The 23573-nt window shown below is 41.7% G+C and overlaps 1 protein-coding gene across 2 annotated transcripts in view; it reads right to left on the minus strand.

The window, feature by feature from the left end:
- Positions 1-1034, minus strand: part of PTPN3 (protein tyrosine phosphatase, non-receptor type 3) — a 161217-nt gene extending 160183 nt beyond the window's left edge. The window contains exon 1 of one of the 2 annotated variants that reach the window (XM_021386948.1): positions 861-1034. In XM_021386948.1, the coding sequence (XP_021242623.1) occupies positions 861-987 (127 nt within the window). In that variant the 5' untranslated portion in view covers positions 988-1034. The remainder of the gene's footprint in view (positions 1-860) is intronic. The other variant, XM_021386949.1, reaches the window with a different exon arrangement.

Genomic DNA, 23573 nt, shown 5'->3' on the forward strand with positions numbered 1-23573 from the left:
AGAGAGAAGATTTTCTTAGCGCTGAACTTTGCTCTGGCGGCACACTGGAGTGGCTTCGGGACATACCAGTTCCGTTCTTGCCTCTGCTGAGCATTTTGTTCAGACAAGCCCAGCCCAGGCTCAGTGCCTTGCTCCTGCAGCCAGCTGCCTCCCTCCCTGCCTGACACACTCTTCTTGAGCACTCTGGGAGTTGAACTCAGCGTTTTTCAGAATACTTTTAAGATACTCCTAATTTTGTTATAACCCAACGTATACAGAGGTTTTTGTTATTCTTTCTAGCCTGGATTATGTTCTCTAGTAAGAAAAATAACATTTAGCAGAGACGTTACATCTTCCTTTGGGGACGGTGGGATTGATTTGGGAATCCTTAGATTGTACTGTAAATCTCAGCTGATATTTGCATAAAGTGCTGGACAGTTTGCATAGTCAAAAAAAAAAAAAAAAAAAAGGCATTATTGTCTTTAACCGTACTACATCTTTCCAGATAAAGCTTTGTCAGCCCCCCAGGCTGCCACCCGAGTTACTCAGAGCACATTGTTCACATTCTCCACACCAGCAGCACCACACCACAGTACTTCGCAAATACAAGCAGAAAACCAAAGATTAAAGCAAGTTTCCTCAAGACACTTTTATATCAAAGCTCTTCATACAAGCATCCATTCTTTTGCTTGTAAAGGCACTAATCATATTTCAATTGCATGCCTACAATATAAAGTTAATAGCTTCCTTATTTCCTCATTTTAGCATTTCCCCTCTACTCCCTCTGTCTTTTCAATTATAATAGCTAGATCGTTTCTTTCATTTCCTTTCTCCTGTGTCCTGTTTTCATTTCTCATACAAAATCACATTTGGTCACTTACACTTTTCTTGAGGATAAGCACACGACAGCAGCATCTCTTGCTCCACCATGGTGCCGGCTGCCAGAGAGTTCAGGGGTCTTCTGAATAGCGTTTCGAGACAATATTTTGGAAAGCTCAGCTCGCTCATGCGAGCTTCTGCTCTTCTCCAGCACTCCTGGCTTCTGTGTGCTGTCACATGTTATCCTCCCTCCTAACAAACCTGTGCAACTGGTCTGGCAACATGCATCTCATGTGTCAGAAGAGCTTTAATTGATTCATTGCAACAGGTACCCACCTTCATTAAAAAAAAATTTTGAAAGGAGTAGTCTCTTAGCGCCTCATTTGAAATTACAGAACCTACAAAATGTCACAGCTGCTGCACTTTAAAGGGAAACTGCTTGAGAATGTGCAGGAAATAATTTAGAATCAGTCTTACATGCCAAATAAACCGCAGCTAGCGGTATAATTCGGGTGCTCCTGCACCGTAGGAGAGCTGCAAGCCTTTTACTATGCACACAGGTGGCATGGGCTGCCTCTGCATCTCCCCAGGCACCGCTTCTTGTGGAATAAAACAATCCCGTACCTCTGCCATAGAGACCTCAGCCTCCATGAACAACAGCCCTGATTGCTACTGATGTGAACCATGTGGGCCTGATTTCTGAGGGACACAGACTGGGGAACATGAGGCTAATGGTGCTGCAGTGCCTGCAGAGATGCTAAGTCTGTGCAGGAACCACAAAAGCCTCTGCCTTTCCTCAGCCCTTATATGGGGCTCAGCAAAGAGCCCCCAGCACAGCCCTGAAAGCTCCTTGCAGCTCAGTTACCACTTCTCTGCTGACCCCATGCCAAGAGTGGCCCCTCATTACGACTTGCGCCAGTTCCACATTAGGGCACATCAGATAGTATTCCCATAGCCATTTCCTACCACAGTTGCTCCCCCAAGCATCGTTGAGTGCAAGCGAGGCTGTGGCTAGCAAGGAGCCAAAAACCAGGGGACGCGGGATTTACACCTGACTCTGCCTCTAATTTGCCCTGTCACCTTGGGCAAATTGCTTTAGCTCTCCGTGCTTCTGTTTCTCCATCTCTAACACAGATAATTACAGTTCCCTTTCTTTAAAAAATGCTTTGAAATCTATGCACAAAACGCAGCATGAAAGAGGAAGTTATCATTATTGCACACTTGTAAAATAATGGGATGAGGCAGACAATGAGCAGAGAGCATTTCAGATTGCATGCATGCAAAGTGTTGTGTTATAAGAGGAGTGTGACCTTATTGTCATAACCTTATTATTTGTGCTTTTAAAAAAACATAATTCTACAGAATTGAGCACAAGTCCACTTTCTGTTTTGCTGAGAGAAAAAATCTAAACCAATTCTCACTTCTGGGAACTTTATGTCCTGCAGGAAACAGCAAGTCTACCAGAGGTTCCTTGATGGAAAATGATGTACTGTGGCAATTTCCTGCTTTTCTCTCACCTGAGTAAATAACGTTTCTCATTTTGCAGCCAGTGAGCGTATACAATATGCTCAACAGATCTAAATACTCACCCCCCCTTCTCTTTCTCTTTTTAAAAAATAGAAGTCAACAAAGATTGCAAAGAGTGGGTGTTTTTTTTTTTTTTTCATGTGCAAATAGACTCAAACAGATCGATGAAAAGTTGTGCTTTTCAGTGGCTGAATTCATTTACATGGTAGCCTTGTATTTGTTTCAGTACTTCAGCAAACAAAATGAGAGAGCTGCTTGTATTCACCTCACTTCTACAGTGTAGCTCCTTGAGGGGGCTCTCTTCAGTGGGGAGGTTTGTAAAGGAAATGACAGTGAACTAATTTTCCCTAGAATTTAGAGCAAATAATGGTTTGTCAACCAGGGAAATAGCAGTTGCTAGGGCAGTGCGTGATGGTGCTGCTATAGACTTCTTGCCTCTGCATGCACTACCACTGTCCACGCACTCTCACTCACAGCCTGAAGACCTCTCAAATGATGGCAGCACTCTTGAGATGATACACTGAGGATGGTATAGGGTTGAAAAATTAAGACAAACTTGCAAAACCTTTAACAGTATTGTCTGTGAAGAGGCAGTTATTGCTTTTTTTCCCTCTGCATCCTTTTCCTGTAAGAATATTCCCAATAGAAATGTGCTTATCCACTCTCCTGTTTGGACTAAAATCCCAGGTAATGCTAACCATGAGAGATAGCTCAGAGATAAAGCTGGGCAATGCTGAACTGAAGATGAATGGCTGTGGGGAAATAGCTTTTTGTGAAATGCCCCTTGCTTGCAAGATGATACTGTCACACTCTGAAAACTTACCTGAGTCTCAAAACATCATTCTCTGCATGACTTAACATGGCCAGCCAGGTTTATTACAGACCAGGAGGGTGGTAAATGTATAACCTACTTGCTTCTTACTCCATAATCCATTAACTACAGAGCCATGTCCCAAGATGTCCTAAGGTTACTACACTGACAATTTATAGTAGGAACTCAATCGCTTAGAGCTGCAAGCTCAAAAGCACTTGGAACTACATTTGCAGAAGAACGCGCATGTATTTGCTTTGTCTGAATACATACAGTTGTAGTCGGTGACTTGTCAATAACCAAATTCTTAACGACATTTGCAAACTCATAGTGGGTATCATATTAGCATGTTCTGATTTGAATTTCAGTGGAAAGGACTATTACGAAAAAAACAAAAAGACTTCTTGTAGAGAGATAATATAAAAATGTCAGAGGAAATTCTTTAAAAATGATTTTTTTCTCTTTCTATTTTGACCTGTCATCTGCACATGGATGAAGCTGCTCAGGAATTAAAGTTGCTACCCTGCCTCTGGAAATGGAAGGCACAGTGGGAGTTGATTCCAACCTTTTCAGGAAAGTGAAAAACAGCATGCAAGGATAGGTGCCTGAGAAAGTGGGGATGAATGAATGCATTTAAACACCACATCCTAAAAATCGGAAAGCCAACTAATGAGCCAAGTGAACCAGTACTGTCAATGGCAGCAAAAACTCTAGAAAGAGTCAAGTTTACACACAAGAGCATTCTGCTGTAATGAAATTAAAATATGAAGCGATACAGCCATTTGTATCTTTGGATGGGCTCCAAGCATTCGAATTGATGCATACATTCGTATGTGAGTTATTTGCGAGGAGCACTCAAATGACAAACATCCCGTAATTGTGGTGCTTGATCCTCCAAGAAGCTCATCTCTGTAATTATAATCATTGTCTGAAAAAACAATACAGTAACTGTGCAATTGATGCTTGTCTCCACTTCTGTCACTGAAGTGACAAAACAACCAAGCCATGTTCACATCTGCTTCCTTATAATGCTCCATTTGTCCTCACCCCAGTATCTAGCCATAACCTACAATTATGTGTCATTAGATTTCTGTGGAACTGATTAAAGGCTGTCCTATTCAAGGCTGATTTGGGAATATTCCAAAAGCCTGAGGGTGGACCCTAACTGGCATAAATGAAGCAGATTTAAGCAGTTGATTCTTTAAACATCACAGGTTTCCCACTTTGGGTAATAACTGCTACCCAGTGCAATGCAAACAAGTTGAAGTCTTGAATATACCGGTCCAAAGAGGCATGTGATGGTGTCATCCATACCACGTGGGCAATTGTTGCTTTTCCTTTCTCATTCAAGAATCCTAAAATGCCTAAATCAGGAGAATAGTAAGTGCTGGTTTGTTTTAAAAAGGCTTTGTGGTATTACTGCTGAACACCTGGTGCTTGCATAGCAGGTAGGGGCTGAGTGGGTTAAAGAGAGGGAAGGGAACTAGTGCTCTCTTTAGACCCATAAAGCTTGCCTGAGGAGAAATGGTGCTGAAATATCTGCCTCTGACTGGGAGCAGTGGAGCTGTGAGGTTCCAAGACATGAAGATACCAAGCATAGCGTTAGCTGAGTGCGCTTCCACAGCCGCTGTGTGCAGGTGGCAGGTCTGATGTGTGCGGGACCCAGGGCAGCTAGGTACCAAAGGCTTTAGGAGGTGTTATCTTGTTGTGAGGCTGTCTGCATAGTCAGTGGGAAGAACTGGGCTTGCTGCAGGTGTGGGTCACCTGAGCTGTACAGGACATCTCTCTTAGGAGAACCATGCCCTAGACCCCACTGAGCACAGGCTCACCCTCCATTTTCTGTGAAGGGGATCTACTGGGACTGAGATGAATTCTGCTCTTCAAACACTGCACAAAACCAAACAGGCTGCTATCACCTTCCTAACCACACTTTCTGTTCCCTTTCTCAGACAAGAGGTGAGCAATTTCTACTGACTTGTGCCCTGTGGACTCCAGAATGGCTCTGGGACATCAACCTCCTCAGACCGACTACTTGGGCCCCAAAAAGCAAGAAGAGTTGCAAGGCAATACGTAGCAATAGCACTGATGAACATGTCACTGCCTAGAAGCAAAACTAGAGAGGACCTGTGAAACACCTAAATTCTTCCTAGGACCAGTTTTTCTGAAGATGATATAAAATAGTTGTAACATTTGTGAGCTTTTTAGTCTGAACTGCACACCATCTCAACATTTTGGCTTCTCAAGATCGCAAATCAAAAGCCATCACATACTTTTAGGCAAAATCTAATTCAAGCTTCCATTGACGCAGTAATTTCCATGTGACATATATCTGCTGTTAAAAACAGTACAAATTTCTGTGAACAGCAGTAGGACACTTGGCACACACTCCACTTCATCAGGATCTATTTCAAGGAATTCAGCTTTAGATTCTTGCCCATTCAACAATACTAGCAAAGCTTTTTCTCCTAAACTGACAGTTGCTTTAGATTAATGAGAAGAAAAACCTCCTATGCTGGAAGGACCATGGGAAGGAAGTCAGCCTGCTGAGTTACTGCAGAAGCTTGAAGGGATCCAGGGACAAAAGGCTATGAGGAGGAGCTGTGCTTTCCCACCCTCCTTGAAGGTGATGCAATGTGATGCTAATCCAGGAGAATTTTTTTCTAGCTTCTGTTCAAGGGATCAACAAACATACCTGAAGGCATGAAGGATATGTTTAAACAAAGAAGATGAGAACAGACTCAAAACCTCAGACTTAAAAAACAGGCAAAGAAAAAGACTACATAAGGCAAAAAGGAGATGGGTGCAGTAATTGCAACAGCAAAACAGTGCAGAATAATGAACTCACTAAGAAACTGCTGCCAGCACCCACAGATTTCCAGTTAATTCTGCATGCTGTTCCACTATCTAATACTTCCTATCAGTGGGGGCACCATCTGGATGGTTGTTTTCAAATATTAGGTTGTCTTTCTGTCTTGTTTTCTCTCTGAATGCGGTCACAGTGTAGTGTAAGTTTCTTACCAATGAGCTGGTGAGCCAAGAGTGCTGATGCACTAGGCCTCTGCTTTGTGATGCTCTCACATTTGCAGCAGGTCTCCCCAGAGCTCTGCTGGCTGGCTTCATTATTTCTGGCTTTGTATCCAGCTTCAGGCTTTCCCAGAGTTCATTCAGCCATTACAGATGGAGATGTGCTGAGATCCTGGTGGGCTAACATCCCTCAGGTCTGTAGCCGTTTGCCTTGATGACAGTGAGACATACTAGCCTCACTAGTAAAAGAAAGCCAGATGTAAACTGTAAAAGCCCTATCTTAAATTCAGAAAATCAAACTCTTCAGGTCAAGATTGTTCTTTTTGAAAAAAGAAAAGAGAAGTAGATATCCAAGATATCTAAGCATTATAACTGAAGCTCTTTATAATTACAAACTAAGATAATACATATACTCATATTCAGTGCTCCTATGTTAAACAGAAGAAGGAAGGACCACATTAATTGTTTTCATTCAAAATGCATTGACAGAGAACAAAGATTTCACTACTTGTGCTGGGACCATTCTCCATAGTTTACTTCTTTGGATCACCCTATAGCAAAGGAGTTGTGAAATCCAGATAATTTAATTCAAGAAGGGAGGGTAACTAGTGAATAATTCAAGAGAATAGAGGACATGAATGTTTCCTTTGGCCATGGAAATCCTCAGTTAGGTTGGCTGCTGTAATCCCACTGGCAGCTGATCCCACACTTTGAAGCATCTAAGTGTACATCAGGGGTCAGAAACTACTTTGAGCAGTGCTGACTTATGTAAAGGCAAAGCTGTTTTGAAACCACTGCTGTACATGTCTCCTTCTCATTGCTGGTCATCTTATGTAATTCCCTACTTTCATCTGAAAGCAAACTACCATTAGCGTAAACTGACAGTTCTTCACCCTTACTGCTGAAAATTATTTTCATAGGGAAAAAAAAACCCAGAAAGGTATAATAACAAGAGGAAGAGAACAGTCCTGTCTATTAGTCAGTGCATGTAGCACTGACTACTGTTTTCCTTAGAAAACAGTAATTAAGTATAAATAGATAAGATAATTCTAATCTTAGCTGGAAATGATAGGTTAAAACTAGTTGGCACATCTGAGGGTATGAAATACACAGGAGATCACTGGTATGATTTTACATATATGAAGAAAAAAGATATATATATATACACAAAAAAAAAGATTAAAAAAAGGAAAAAGCTTCATTAAAAAATCATAAAACTGATCATTTATGGTGTAGGAGGTTGCTCAGAGTTAGTTGGAGTGTCTAATTACACAGCATTTCTTGGGTGAGTAAGCTTCTATACTTCTTTTCAATGTGCTGACCAGAGGATATGTGTAAGCTTCACTGTGTTTTGTAAATACCTTAGGGTAGATGAATTCCAAGTGACAGCCACATAGTTTCATGCAGCAAAATGGTGACTTGTCATCACTGTCATGTTAGCATCACACAAAATGTCAACAAAGAAAGGGCTATACTACTGACAAGTGCCTGTGACACCTTCATGACAGGGAGTGGTGTTCCTCTTCTTTCTTTCCCAGGTGCAAGCTTCAGAAGCATGACTCCTTCCTAATGTAGTTTTGAATTTCATCATTTCATTTCTTTGTCTCGATACTCATTCTCACAAGCACAACTCCTTCAAACACACCACAAAGCAAGTTCGCCCTGTTAGCTCTATCTTTGTATTTTAAGACCTCATGCAGAATGATCTGGCTACCTGAACAAAGACCCTCCAGAGGCAACCGTCCAGAGGCAATCTTTAGTTAAATCCTTAACCCTGCAAGATTATTTGCCCCTTCTCCTGGCAAATTCAAAGTTCGAATAGCACTGAGCTTTACACTTAAGGAAGGAGATAGAAATGCGCCCACACATCTTCATTATGGGCTAGGCAGCCAGACATCTCCACTGGGATCAGCAAATAAAATGTCCCCTCTCAGACAGCAAGGGGACAGGCCATCGTCTGCTTAATCCTCTCATGAAGAACTGCACAAACTTTGATTTGTCATCAAAAATCAAGTAAGGTTTGTCTCTTCATTCAGCTGGATATTTGTTATAGTTAGATGAAAGGAATTACACGTCAGGTACAAATTAGCTCAGAGAGGGAGAGCCAGGAACTGTTTTAAAAGCTGCATAGGAAAAGCATTTCAAGAATATGATTTTCTTAAGAGATAGATATGCTGAACTTAATCAGTCCACACTTATTACATTCATTACATATAGATGCTGCTTCATCTTGCGCACAAGATTCTTTAGCTATCTCGCCTTATGTGTGGTACGTTTTACATCTCAGCACTTTGAAGTAGTGCATCCATTGATGTCCTCGCAGCTAGCCATCGACCTGAGATTTTAAGAATTCTTTTATGTTTCCAGATCCTCTCTGCAGCAGGGAATGCCATCTAGCTTGTCATCCGCTCTGCTGCTGATTTCTTTGGCATCTATTCTATGCTCGCCAAGAATCAGGAGATTTGATCAAAGATGTAAATAAAAAATATAGTCTAGGCTGAACTGCTTTCTGTTCACTCAGGTAACTTAGAAGTAAAAGTTCAGTCTGCTGTGAAATAGGAGAGGGTGTTCTAGAAGGTGTCCAAGACTATTAAGGAGATGTGACTGTTTAGAAGAGAATTTTTTAATATTTCAGTTGACATTAACTTTCAAACAGTGAACTACTTACTAACACAGCTGTTTAACTTAACAAACAAAATAATTCCCATTCTGTTTCCTAGAACTATCATACTGGTTTGATGGAAACTGCTTCTGAGTCAACAAAAAAATACAAGCATTGGCATTTCTTAATTTCTCCTGAATGCAATTCAAGGCATCTAACATAAGTCACGGTTCTGATTTTCATGGTACTTTACGCATTTATATACTTCTAATATTATGCTTCAGCTTACCAAATAAAATTCAGCGCTTCGTGTCCTACCAAAAGAGGTCAGTGGTATAATGCCTACATGTGAACATCGGTATTTCTCCTGTTAAATACCCAGATCTTATAAATCCACACCGATGCCATGATTTAGAGTCTTCCCAGAAAACATTTCAAATTTGCTCATTAACTTCAGAAGGATATCTTTTTGCCTTTGAAGTGTCTGCCTCAAAAAGAAATCACAAATGTAACACTGAGGAACTTGAAATGCATTGTCTTCTTTAAGGAGCTTCCCTGCAACTTGCTAATCAGCTTAAAAGTGCTTATCCTTTTAGTGTTGCAAATTTTGCACAGAATTTGAAACTTAGGGAAATTTTCCATTATTTTGGGTGTATCTATGGATGATCTTGGAAGTCTTTTCCTACCTCGATGATTCCATGATTCTATAATTATTCATAATAAAAAAAAAATACAATGCTCAAGTCAGAAAATTAAGCCCTAAATTCTAACCAAAATAACTGATAATGAAGTTTAATGTCTGAACAGACAGAGGAGTTTCATTACTCTTACTTTGATAAATTGTACATTCTTGTTCTTACAATGACAATGCCAGCTATCTATTATTTGTGTGGGTTTTTTTTTTTTTGTGTGTGTGTGTGTATGTGTGATGTTTCATTTTGTTTTCATTTCTCTGTTTGATCAATTTGGTTTTTAATGCTATCCTTTATCTTTTGCATTATGACTTTTTTTGAAATGTCCTTAAGTACCAGGCACAGTCTATAAATGAGTGAGAAAACAGAAGTGGAACGTTGGTCCACTTGTGCTCAGTAAATGAACAAGAGGAAGTAATCAGCAGGAAATTTGACCCTATTCTTATTTAACATCTATTATATGCCTTGAGAAAAGAGGATCTTTTTCTGTGTTCACTGCTGGAAGTAAGTACCAGTGATTACCAAGAGTGCACAGTCTGAGCCCAGTGCTATGCAGCAAGGGCTTTAGGAAGAAGGCTGAACTGGTACCACGTATTGTGCATTTCTGTTTCAGAGCCCATGTGTTCTGCTCGGTGATTTATTTCAAGGTAATGTTTGTTCCATTAATAGTTTCTACAGAGCAATACACCAGACATAAATAAATAATAGGGAATACAGCTCATAGACTGTATTTGAACAAAGATCCAATAATAATAATAATTTATAGGATGCCTTGGATATTTTAACTCAGTAGTCAGGAGTCCCTCAGCATACAATATCATTCAGTAGCTAATGATGTAAGCTGATGGCACTCTTTGTAGGTGTATGTCAGCTTCATATTCAGGACACATCCACATTAGCATCTTAATCCAGATTAGGAGGGCTTGCTGAAGTGACCCTTCCAGATCCTATTCTTTGGTTTGGACTAAGAAAATGCGAACTGCATCCAGCTCCAGCCACAAATATGCTTTCTTTCCACAAAGTAAAAAGCCATGAGACAGAGAGAGTGTGAATGCTCTGTAGATCTACTGCTGTACTTTTTCAACCGCTGGACTCCAACTTCCTACAGCATTTTACCTTCTTCTGTATATTATGTTAAGAACTTGAGTATTTTATCATTATTAAAAATAGTTCAAATTTGTTTTTCTTTTTCCTCTAACTAAAAGTGAGGTCAACTTTTCATCTAAATCTGTGCTTAAACTCCCACTCTTTTGTAATATCAGAATGTTTTATGTGACTGAATTCCATTTTCCAGAAAGCTCTGTTCCTAAGCTGTTGCCAAACTGGTGCTACTGTTCCAGATATGGCCTAGCACAGGTTTCATAACAAAAATATATATTTCAATTCATTTCAGCAGCTGCTACCTAAAAATCCTTCAGTCTTTTGTGAGCTGTTATTTTCCAGGAAAAGGCAGCAGAAAATTAACCCATACATCTGAATTTGTGGTAAATGCCTGAGGAGCCTCACCTTCGCTCCTGTTAGCTATTCTTCTACAATAAATAATATATAGCTCCACATTCATAAATCTTTGTGCATTCACAGAGTCAAAAGAATGTAAATTTCTTTCTAGTGGTGCCAGGCTCTTCCCCTTCCAAGGCATTGCTGAACATGCAGAAGAAGAAATACTCCCTGCATTTCCTTTCCTCACCTGGTGCCCTGCAAACACCCACAGTATTTGGGCTCCTCCCAGGGTCAAAAATGGGACAACTAGTCCAATTGTAACAACCGTTTCTCTCCCTAGCCTGAGAGAAGGGCCATTAAAAACATTGACATGAAAGTGTGTGAGTCTTGGAGAACATGGAAATCGCCCGCTTTGTCAATACAGTGGAAAGATTTACTGTTCTTAATTTATGTGGGTTGCACCACTTCTAATGTGGTAGATTGTTTTTTAAGTACTGTTGTCACTATACAGAAAAAGCTTGACGCTGTGATGAATTTTTTTAAGATATGCAAATAAGAGTGTGCACAATTGAGTTTGGACTTATACAACCACGGAATCTTATAATTGTTTGAGCTGGAAGGGACCTTTATAGATCATCTAGTCCGACTCCTCCGCAGTGAAAAGAGACATCTACAGCAGATCAGAATGGTCAGAGCTCTGTTCAGCCTGACCTTGAGTGTCTCCAGGGACGAGGCATCCATCACCTTTATGGACAATCCGTGCCAGTGCTTCACTACCCTTATTGTAAAAGGACTTTTTCCTTTAAACCAGTTAAATAGTCTTCTCAGTACAGAAATTTCTATTCAAGGTTTGGGGCATTTTTATGGGGCAGCTTGGGTGAGGAAGTGGGTTTTGACTTGATCCCATTACGGCAGTCAGTCTGTGGGCGCTCTGATTTTATTGGATGTTCCTAGTGTCTGTGCAGCTTCTCCTTGTGCCACCCAGCAAGCAGGTTAATGCTTCCAATGGAAGGAAACCCTCCAGTGACTTGACAGCAAGCTGGACATGAGCCAGCAGTGTGCCCTTGCTGCCCAGAAACCCACGTGGTGGATGCCCCATTCCTGGAGATGTTCAAGGCCAGGCTGGATAGGGCTCCAACCACTCTGATCTACTGTAGGTGTCTGTGTTCACTGCAGGGAAGTTGGCCTAGATGGCTTTTAAATGTCCCTTCCAGCTCAAAGGATTCTATGACTTCAGCTTAGTCACTGGGAAAGAGGTGGTGGGAGAGATTCATCAGGGAGTAAGGACCAGAGGGGTGTGCTCAGGACTAGGGCAAGCAATGCTGAACTGAACAGTTCAGGCAAAGGCCACCCAAGAGAAACCAGGGCACATTTCACATTATCCTAAAATGAGAAAGCAGGGTATGTTTTATGTCATCTTACCATGAGCAGCTGAGGTCTGCTGTCACAAACACAAGACACAGTGGTTTGACCAGGGCCAAGAGAACCCAACTCAGCCTCTGGTCAGCGAAGCTGGAAGTGCTGGGACTGACCTGCTGTGGCTGCTTGGGCAACCCAAAGGCAACCACCTCACTTGGGTGATGATGAGCTTTGGAAACAGTTTCCTAATCTGTGGGCAGCCACCTTGCTGTGTCAGACTATTAAGGAGAGAGGCGTCTTCTCCAGGAATGACCACCTTTTTTCCTTGTTAGTGTCAGCAGCTCCTTTTCCTGCCTTTGTGTTGGGCATAGAGAGAAAATGTCTGTGTAGAACTGCTGTATGTACTGGAGGGAAAAGAGAAAATTAGTATATTAACAACAAATTAAACAACTTCCTAAAATCATGTTAAAACATGCTTCCTGACACTGACTTCAATTAGTGAATGGAGACTCAGATTGCTTTGGAAATTTTCCCATGTCTAAGAACCTCTTCTTAACCCTCAGCTTGACTCGTTCTCAAAAACCAAATTACAAACCATTAAAATGTTCGCCAACAGCGCTCATGAAGCACATGTTATTTCAGATTCTTGCTAAGAAACGTCCAATCAAAATGCCCTGTGACTCAGTTATTCTTGAATTGGTCTAATTTTCCTGTGAAAACTATGAAGAAACTTGCAAATTGCTCATACGCCTCAACAAATGCAATTTTAGCCAGCTCAGTCCTCTTTTTGGAATGCACTCTTATAAGTGTAGAAACAGTCATTTCTTCTCATTTTTTATATTTTTCATTTTGGCTGGGTTTGAAGGAAATACGTGTCACTTATAAATTAGCTAATTATAGCCTTGCATTGAGTTCACATGGGGAGCATCACTGATATAAATTAAATTCCTTCATTATTTTAAATTGTAGTCTTAACCAAGGAGCTTCTAGCTAAGTACACAATTATCCACTCATAATAACATGACTCTGACCAAAAGGCAGTGAGGACACACAAGATGCTGAGTGAGCCATCAGGCCAAGTAACAACAAAAATCCTTTGTACAGTCGTGTTCCCAGTCAGCCTTCTCGAAGCCCGAAGAACACACCATTTACATCAGAAAAGCTTTTTACAAAGGAGGTCGAGGCTGGGCTACGACCAGTGGTTTGCCATTTGGAAAGCATTTCTCCTCCTTTTCACAGCTCTTTGATACTTAGCAGCTTTGGCTTTACCCCAAGTATTGCACAGCCCTTCAGATATCAGCTCCAGCCTATGGAGCTAAGATCCCAGCCTTATCCTGTGTATAGGAAAGTATCTGACCATGGTGATGCTCTGGCTTTTGGCTCTATGAGAAGTAACGCTTTGTGTCCCAGGGACTTTGGCTTGATATTTATGAAACTGGTTTTTTTTTTTTTTTTTTTTTTTTTTTGGGAGATCTGCGTTGGTTCTGCATTAGGAAACAGGAAGCAGAATGCAAGCAGCCAGAAGCGCTTGGTACTTAGTAGGCACACTGACTGATGGGTTCTGCTTAGAAAAGCCCCATCAAGTGGGAGTTATTCACTCAAAGAAAAGAGGAATGATAGCAAGAAGATGTAGGTGTTCGCTGAAGAGCAGATTAGGGATGGTCTGTTTGCTAATGTCATCCAGCCAGCAGGCATTCTCTCCCTCTCCGTTACAAAATACATTTAGTATTTGCTATCAGTATGAATGCAGTTTAAGATTATATATAGACCGGATTTGCCAAGCAAGGCTTTTCCAGAGGCACAGGATTTGTTAGCTTGTCTTCATTACGTTTAGAAGTATGATACATAGTCATCAATATATATTGTAGGGTAGCATAGGTTAAGACATCCAACACATTTGTTATTGTGGTATGTAAAGAAATTCTTTACTCTAAGTCCCATTTTATCAGCATTATGAGACATTTCTAATTCGTGAGAAGTCTCATATCTATACACACAAATAATGTTCTTAAAATACATCTCATTAAAACGAATTGGAAAGGGACTTGACTTACGAAGAACTGCTGTTCTCTGCATCACCATACACTTAATGAAGGAGACAGCAGAACCTGGGCTCAGATTTTACAGATACTATTCTTAAACTACTGCTTAGTTTGAGCAATGCAAGACGTGATTAAAACAAGAGCCCACACTCTCACAGACTCATTGCCCACTGTAAGAGGAAGAAGGGGAAGAACCTGCCTGCCCATTTCCTTCCTCCTGCTTCCCATCAAGCAGAATTTACCTATGCAAGTGCTTATACACCTAACAAGGGGATTGCATAGCCTCTGTGCACTAAGCTCCCTGTGAGACATCCTGCCCTCCGGGTCTGCTCCAGCCCAGGGGAATAGCCTGCAGCAAAGGAAGTAGAGGCGTGTTTGGTTTGCATGACCTACTCCTTTGTGACTAGAAGGCCAAAAATAATTTCCTCAGGGTTTTTCCATTGATTCTGACTTGAAGATGCTGTAAAAATACAAGAAATATAAATATTCAGGCAGCACTCACAGATCTACTTCCAAATAATATGAATGAGAGAGGAAATAAAAAGTGCCTACAAAGCAGTGATGGGGATGATTATGTACGTATCCAAATTACCAGTATTAAAAACAAGGAAAGAAAAAGATAGCCTAAACCTGAGTAAAGCTCAGCTGCAGTACACAGCAACCACAGCATATTTCACAGACAAATCTATGAGGAAATATATCCTCTTCTCAAATTCTCTAGCTGGCATGTTGTCAGTAGTCACTGTTGCCTTCATTGCTTATTCAGCTCAACAGTCAATAACTTCATTAGTTTTTTTTCCTCAGCAGTTACACACATATCACCAAAAGATCTCCTGGCATTTATCAGGATGCTCTGAGACACGATGACCTTGAAAGAGAAGGCCTACATGCACCTGCCTATCAGTCATGGGCACCTTTTAATTAGGGTGAAAGAAACACCTGCTGTGTTAAGCAGGACACTCAAAGGTTGGTTATCCCTCTCTGTCATGATAGAAGACCAAGGCCATCTTGTGTAAGGACATGTTGCAGGGATGAGAACCTACCACCGCAGTATATCTCCATCTCATACTGGGGGAAGGGATTAGCAAGTAGTTCATCAGTCACGTTAAAGAGCTGAGAGATAAAGGGCAGGGATCCCCAGCATTCTACATCAGTTTAAAGGAATGTATTAAATATACACATGGAGGATATGTATTTGTACGTAGTAGGGAACAGGGAGGGCTGATTATCTGTGGACCTTCCAAAAAGATGTGTTGTGCAGTTGCTTTGAGGAGGGAAGAAATGGCTCCTTGGGACACCACGTGCACTGTCTCATGCCTGGGCTGTCCTGGCTTATAAGCAGTGCCAGCCAGACTTCTTTTTTCCTCCTTCAGTAGTAAAACTGGAGAGGAAAAAAAAATAATCAAGAGAAAATGGATGAGATCAAGCCAGACTTCTTGTCAAAATGAGAGACTTCAACCACATTTCTAGATGGTGACAAAAATTATATTCTCATGCATTTTTGCGTTGATGTAAGGACACGACACATTCTCCTTTTCATTATCAGTCAACCTCACGATTCAGTAAAATCCAGAGGAATCAGATTTATCCACTTCCCCTTCTGTTTTAGAGGACATTCATGTCTGAGGACAAGCAAATTTCTCAGTGGTATAACTGTAACACTAAGAGAAGGAAATGAAGAAAGGTCTCCTGGTTCCTTGACCAAGTTGTGCAAGAACCACTTCATTACCAAGGGCAGGCATGGTCACTGGGGAAGAGAAAGGTGGAACGTTGAAATGCAGGAAGAGATGCTGTCAGGGACATATCGTGCAATGCCACGTGGCAGCAGGAGGAAATGATTGAGGAGGCATCTCAAAATTGGTGAGATAAGAAACATTCAAGGTGACTAGACCAAGACAGGGTCAGCAAAAGTGCAGAGAGGTCTGGGCATCACTGCTAGAAAGCAAGTCTTCAGTCAGAGGGAGGTCAAGTGGTCTAAGCAATGATCTGCAGGCTGGGAAGGCTCATTTGAAGACAGTGGAGATAGTGGAGGTAGACAACAGCTAGCACAAGAGTATTTGAAGGGTAGAAAAGCAAAGAAAGGACAAATCATATAATAGTTTGGGTTGGAAGGGGCCTTTAAGATTCTCTAGTTCCAACCCCCCTGCTATAGGCAGGGACACCTCCCTCTAGACCAGGTTGCTCAAAGCCCCATCCAGCCTGGCCCTCAATGTTTCCAAGGAGGGGGAATCCACAGCCTCTCTGGGCAACCTGTTCCAGTGTCTTACCACCCTCATAGTAAAGAATTTCTTCTTAATATCTGGTCTAAATCTACGCTTTTCCAGTTTAAAGCCATTTCCCCTCATCCCATCAGTACTTGCCCTTATTATAAGTCCCTCCCCAGCTTTCCTATAGGCCCCCCTCAGGTGCTTACAAATCACATATGGCAGAAGACACAGTATGGCTAGGATCATTGCGTGTACTTACAATGCTTAAAGATTGCTCAAAAATGTTATAGACAAAATAAAAGTCCACAGTCTGATACCCTTACAGTCTAGTCAGAGGCATGACAGTGCACTTAACTTGAACAAGGAGTGGGAGGCTGAGAGATGTAATAAGTAATGAGCTGCAACTAGGACAGCACAAACCTAAACTGAACAATACATGTCATAAAGATTGTTAGAATCTGGTTTTGGCTGGGATGGAGTTAATTTTCTTCGTAGAGGCTGGTATGGGGCCATGTTTTGAATTCAGGAGGAAAATAATGTTGATCGCTCACTTATGTTTTAACTGTTGATGAGCAGCACTGCATAGAGCTGAGGATGTTTCAGCTTCTTCAACTGCCCTGCCAGCAATGGGGGACACACAGAGCTGGAAGGGGACAGAACTAGGACAGCTAACCTAAACTGTCCAAAGAGATGTTCCATACCATCACATGGCATCATGCTGAACTATAAAACTGGGACAGTTGGGTGGGGGTGGGTGCTGCCACTGCACAGGGACTGGCTGAGCATCAGTCAGCAGGTGGTGAGCAATCGCTCATTTTGTATATTATTTTCCTTTCTGTCCTATTAAACTGTCTTTATTTCAGCCCATGAGTTTTGTCTTTTTCTGACTCTCTCCCCCATTGCACTGGGGGGAGTAAGCAAACAGCTGTGCTGCCTGCTGAGTTAAACCAAAACAAGAATACAGAAGAATCTCCCAAGAGAACAGACAAGACATTTCCACTTATGACACCTGGACAAAAAGCTATGTACAGCTGGGAGATGAATGAGGGGGGTGTCTCCCTAGAGGAGTTCCTAAACTGTTTCATGTAGATGAAGAAACACAGCCTGAGTCTCAGCAAGGGCCATGCAGAACAGATGCAAACAACTGAGCACTGGTCACAAGTGTCAGTCTTTGCAGACATCATTTAACGTGTCCACAGAAAACTCAGAATGACAACTACCAGCATATAAAAACCTCATTACACTGGTGATACATTGCTAGACTGGAGTTTTCATAATTACCAAGGGTCTTTTTAAAGTTTAATTTCTGTTGTATGAAGCATAGACCTGGGAATGCACTCTAATTTCCAGACAGAGATACGGGATTGATGCTTTGCTGTCTTGCTTCCCAGTAAATCATTCGATACTATTACGTCTGTAATACAATTCTACATCCCAGCACTACCATCATGCTCGCTTTATAGCAATTTAAAAGACAACACAGAACTCAAAGTAGCTGATATCTATTACATTCTTATCTAAGATGCAAATATTGATGGGAACTAAATATCAGACATCTCAGTAATTTTAAGCCAGGAAGTCTGTTGGAGTCATCACTAACTGTAAAGGAGTTAGACTAAGATCAGTTCTCCGGGCAAAGTTATTGATTTCCTCATCCTATTTCAGATTCCTTACACTTGTTCCTCAATGGCCACAATGAAAAATCATAATCAGCATTAATACATAGAAAAGCTGGGGCAGAAAGAGGGACTTTCCTCACACCTAGCACAGTAAAATCCCATTAGCATTAAAGTAAATTATAGTAAGGAAATCTCCAAAATATATTTTCTATCAAACTTTCATTATCATACCTTCCAGAATAACCTACCAATAAATACATTTCTCATGGACTTGATATATGATCCACATTTTCTTTTCCCTACAGCAATTTGCTTAGGATTCTGGGAACTGATACTCCATAAATGACCAAATGGTCCGACACTACATAGGATGCCTTTTAGGAGTTGAATATATTTCCTTTGGAAAAGATAAGATAAATAGAATAGATAAAGTTTGCCATCTAGAGGAACTGTACAGAAATCCACTTTTTTTCCCTACTTAATCTGTTTAATGCATTTCGGTATTGATTGTAACTAGTCAACCAATTGAAGAGATTTCAACAAGTAGACGAGCAAATCTAGCTTCTGTTCACTCTTTGTGCTATTCAGCTTCTCCCTCTTTTCCCACCTTGCAAAAGGACCCCTACTCCATCTTGCCCTTACAAATATTCCACTGCAATGCCCTGTTCCCACTGCTCTCTGTACAGTGAAAAGAATGGACTGTGAGGGGACTCCTACCTGGCATTTTGGCAAACAGGTATCTACAGGATGAACAAGGCGCTAAGCCCAAAGTTTTCCTCCATCCTAAGTTCTGTGGTCCCACAGGACCCTAGGGACATGCCAACGGTTTAGTCTTCCTAGACAAGAAGTGCCAGCAGCATCTCTTCTGCAGAGCTTGCCATTCCAAATACCAACCCAGAACATGAAAGCCTAGGTCTCATTTCCCTTGTTTCAATGGACTCAAATATAAATCTCTCCCAATTCCAGGAGAATCTCTATTCTTTCTTTACAGAAAACAGAGCCTTTAGAACATGGAGTAGGCCAAAGGACAGGAAAGCCCTGCCTCGTTCACCTGTGGACAAATTAAGATAATTGTTAAGTCCTGTCACCTGTGTACACCTTTTTATCTCAAACAGGAGAGTTAAAAAAACAAACAAATAGTAAAAAAAAACACAACACATATATAAGCAGCTCTCAGAGCCAGATATGAAACATGATAGGTCCTAGGCCATGTGGAGTTTATAGATCTTAGTTGAGATCCTGAGGTATGAGCCCTGAGTAACCTATCCTTTGAAGCAGGTTGCGTAGAGAACTAGGCTCTGAGGTGCTAGGCTACAGCGTAGCACACTCTCTGCCTGGCTGCCACCTTCTCTCACTAGCCCTAGCACCCTTCTCACCTCCCAGAGGGGCTGCAAGCAGGCTAAGCTGCAGGTATCAGCTAAGAAGACTGACAAACCTCTGTGTGTGGTTGAGAAGGGCAGAGGCCAGCAAACAAGAACCACAGACAAAACAGCAGGTTATAGGGCAATTGCTTCAATCTGGAGTACAGAATCAGAAAAAAGAGATCTGGGCTACAATGTACTAGAGCAGCCTGAAAAATGTAGTTGATGAAGCAGGAGTAAGATGATACAATTCTGGTAACCTGCGATAAGATGAGAGGTAATGGTCTCAAGTCACACCAGGAGAAGTTCAGGTCGGGCATGAGGAAAAATTTCTTCTCCGAAAAAGTGTTCGGTGATTTGGAGCCAGGGAAGTGGTGGAATCACCATCCCTGGAGGTGTTCAAGAAATGTGGAGATGTGGTACTGAGGGACACGGTTTAGTGGGTGTGGTGGTGATGGGTTGATGGTTGGACTTGATCTTAGAGATCTCTTCCAACCTTAATGATTCTATGAATCTGAAGGCCGCATTTGTGGTGGGAGTGACACAGCTGCTGTAGTAGTAGTAGCGTGTATAGGACAGAGTGGAAGAAAAGCGATCATGGTGGGCAGGCATGAATGCACTCAGGTAGCAAGGCCACAGGAAATTGGGTCTACTGACCTTCAGGTAAAATAAAGCTGCCCTGGCTGTACGCAATGCAATCAAGGCTGCTGTGCCACTTACCCTTGTCAAGCATGCCAAGCAATTCCCAGGTACTTTCTCTTGCATCAGAGTGCATTAGGTAAGCAGAAACATGGCACGTTGGTGCAATTATTTGGCTCAGCACAGTGCTAGGCACAAGGTCGTTGACACTGTGTGTTAAAATGCCTCAATTTCAGACCTTAGCCTCCACCTCAAGCACAGATGCTTCAAAGAGATTATGAGATGAATGAGTACAGCTCTTGTTTCACTAGATGGAAAGTAGTATCTCCTCCTAGCTTCAGACCTGGCAGGCTAAAGCACTAAACAGAATTTCACATGAATTTCAGTGGGCAGGACTTAGTACAATTAAGCAAATAGCACTGTCCTACTTCTTTCAAAATCAAAGAGAGTTTTGCCACTTACAGAAATAAAAAATTGTTCATTGTGCTTTTGCTTTTTGATGGCCATACTGATTTCAGAGGGGTTACATCTCTGTGGAAGTCAACAAGAGGTGAGCATGACCAATTATGAGCTGCCATTTGTCAGGCAAATTGTGAGATCATCAGTTCAGGGATTCTTCTGAGTTCACTTTTAGGGATCAGCATCACTAATACTCTAACGCCAAATTTTTAGCATTGTGATGGTGTTCCTCGGGACCTATGTTTAGTTTCTGAATTACTCCTCATTTGGGCTGGGAAGCTGTTGACAATTAGATGAGTTGTCTCCAGCTCAGTTCTAGCCTGATATGTCACCTACCCTTCTGTACCCTCTTGTTTAATCATACTGCACTCCTCCTAATGAGACTTGTTTATCTTTCTTTCAAGTTTCATACTATTTCCTGCTTCAGTGAGATTTATAATGAAAGAAAGAGTAATGCTTCTAATTGATCCTCTTCAGGTGACATTATCTCCTGCAAGAACATCAATCAGTGGTGGTAAACATATGTTTAACAAGAGTTTTCCTTTTTACATTCCACCTTGGAAATTTTAAGAACAGCTGAAGCTCTGCTGTTAAAGGATGAGCAATACAAGAATGAGAAACAACAAGTACAGGGAGGATGGCAACAGAAATCTCTCAGATCTCTGACGACGTGGTGGTGATTATAAGATCCAGTTGATCAGACTGGCAAAACCTCTTCATCGAGAGCTGCCCTTTGCATGCTAGACTACACGTGTGTAAGCCTCTGGGCACAGTATGGTTGAGGCAATGTTCAGCAGCCTGTGTGCATGACTGTCAGCACATGGAAGACAGAAGTTCTCGTTTTCAGCTATTAAAGGAAAGGGCAAAAAAGGAGCAATCACAAGTCCTTGGCCTGCTCCAGGGCACATCAGCTACTTGTCAGACACAAAAACACAGAGAAGAGCTCTGAAGCTGACTAACTGTGGCCTCAACAACCATTCTTGTGCAGAAGCAGAGCGACCATTTTGGCCCTTAAATCAAAGCAGTTACTGCTGCTCTCTAGCCTGGGTGGAAAACGATGGTGACTATCATACAGAGAGGCATGTGTCAAGTAATTCTCCCTAGGTTCAGACCCATCAACAGGCCGTGGCCACCATCCTGTATTGGGCCTGTAGAGCTGGCTCGGGCACCTCTTGCCCCATCTTCTGCTCTGCTGGGGTAGAGCCCTGGACCATGGATCTGGCTCATCCCCCATCTTGTCACACTGGCACCCGTCACCTTCCCTTAACTCTGTCCAGTCAGCTCAGACCCTTGGGGCTGATGCCCTATCAACAAGAACATGGCCTGTGATATGGTCACCACAGCTCCTGGCTTGGCTCCCCTCATGAGACATCCTGACATAAGAACTGAAAAATAAGCCTCAGATGCAACTACAGCTTAAAAGTCTGAATGATACTTTTTGGTCCTGTCATCTGGTTTGATGAGTACCTGCCAGGAGTTATGTGAATACGCCCACTGGTCTGGGGCTGAGGGCTGACTTGACAACTTCTCAAGGACTCCCCTCTCTCCATTTTGTTATCTTTCTCTAACATATTGAGCTCACATTCAATCTCAAGATCAATTGTGTTTCACCATAAATATTGAATTATTGGCAATCTTCCAAGCTGTCTGCTGGAGGACCTAGCTTGTGCAGGTTCTCTCAAGTTCAGACAGGTAATATGCATCTGAGGGTATCACATCCAAAGGAAGAAGAGCCCACACAAGCCAGAAATGCTAACTGACTTATTTACATCCCTTAAAAGTTGCAAAATACTTAAACCAAAAACAAAAATCCCAAACCTGTAGAAATTATTTTTGGCTTTGCAACCTCAGCAGACAAAGTTTTTTTGGCTCTACAACCTCTTTACAAAAAAAACCCCAACATCCTACTGATTCTAATTCTTCATCACCTTGAAATCCATGTAGGTTATTCAACACATGAGCAAGGGGATTTCAGAAGGCTACTGAGGGAGGATTCTCTGCTCCCATGTGATTATGGTTTTCATAAATGGGTTGCACTGTGAGAAGCAAATATGCACTGTGCAAGGAAGAATAAAATGAGACTGCTCAACTATTCAGCTGTTATTTCATTCCTGTAATTACCTGAAAATCTCATTGACCTATTCTTCCTGATTCACATCTCTACTGTATGTACTAAAGAGAGAAATAGAAGGATACAGTTGTCAATAGCTGTCAATTTCCTTGAATGGTGATGAAAAAGCTGATGAACTGCTTTTGGATGCAGTTTAGTAAGTTAGGAATTGGTACCTATTTGTCTAAACTTTCAGAAGTACTTGGGCTGCATGGATATTTGGTTGTTGTATTGTTTAATCAACTCAGATTTTATTTAGTGCTCTGCTCATACTTCTGGAAAATCACATTTGTTACCTATCCAAAACTGGGCATACTGAAATGGAGATGCTTCACTCACATTCAGCTTTCTGAATATTGAGAATATCCATTTAGACTATACTAAAGGAAACAAACGTGATTACCTCCAGACTCCTAGAAGAAACTGGAGTTTACCCAGCAGTTGAATTCTACCCCTGACTTCATTAGGCCCAAGGTTTCAACTAGACTCCAGTTTTGTGAAGAATGTATTACAAAAACAAACAATCAAACAAAAGAAAGAAAGAAGGAAAGAAAGAGGGAAAGAGGGCAAGGGAAAGAGGGCAAGGGAAAGAGGGCAAGGGAAAGAGGGCAAGGGAAAGAGGGCAAGGGAAAGAGGGCAAGGGAAAGAGGNAGGGAAAGAGGGCAAGGGAAAGAGGGCAAGGGAAAGAGGGCAAGGGAAAGAGGGCAAGGGAAAGAGGGCAAGGGAAAGAGGGCAAGGGAAAGAGGGGAAGAAAGAACAACCAAAAAAACCCCATTGCCTTGGTTGAGTGAAGAAGGGAATCAACCAGCAAGTCAGTGGTAATAGGTTCATACCCTGAACTCACTGTCAATATAGCATTTCATTTAAAACTAACTTCAGAGCC

The sequence above is a fragment of the Numida meleagris genome, chromosome 2, assembly GCF_002078875.1.
Source record: "Numida meleagris isolate 19003 breed g44 Domestic line chromosome 2, NumMel1.0, whole genome shotgun sequence".
Classification (NCBI taxonomy): Eukaryota; Metazoa; Chordata; class Aves; order Galliformes; family Numididae; genus Numida; species Numida meleagris.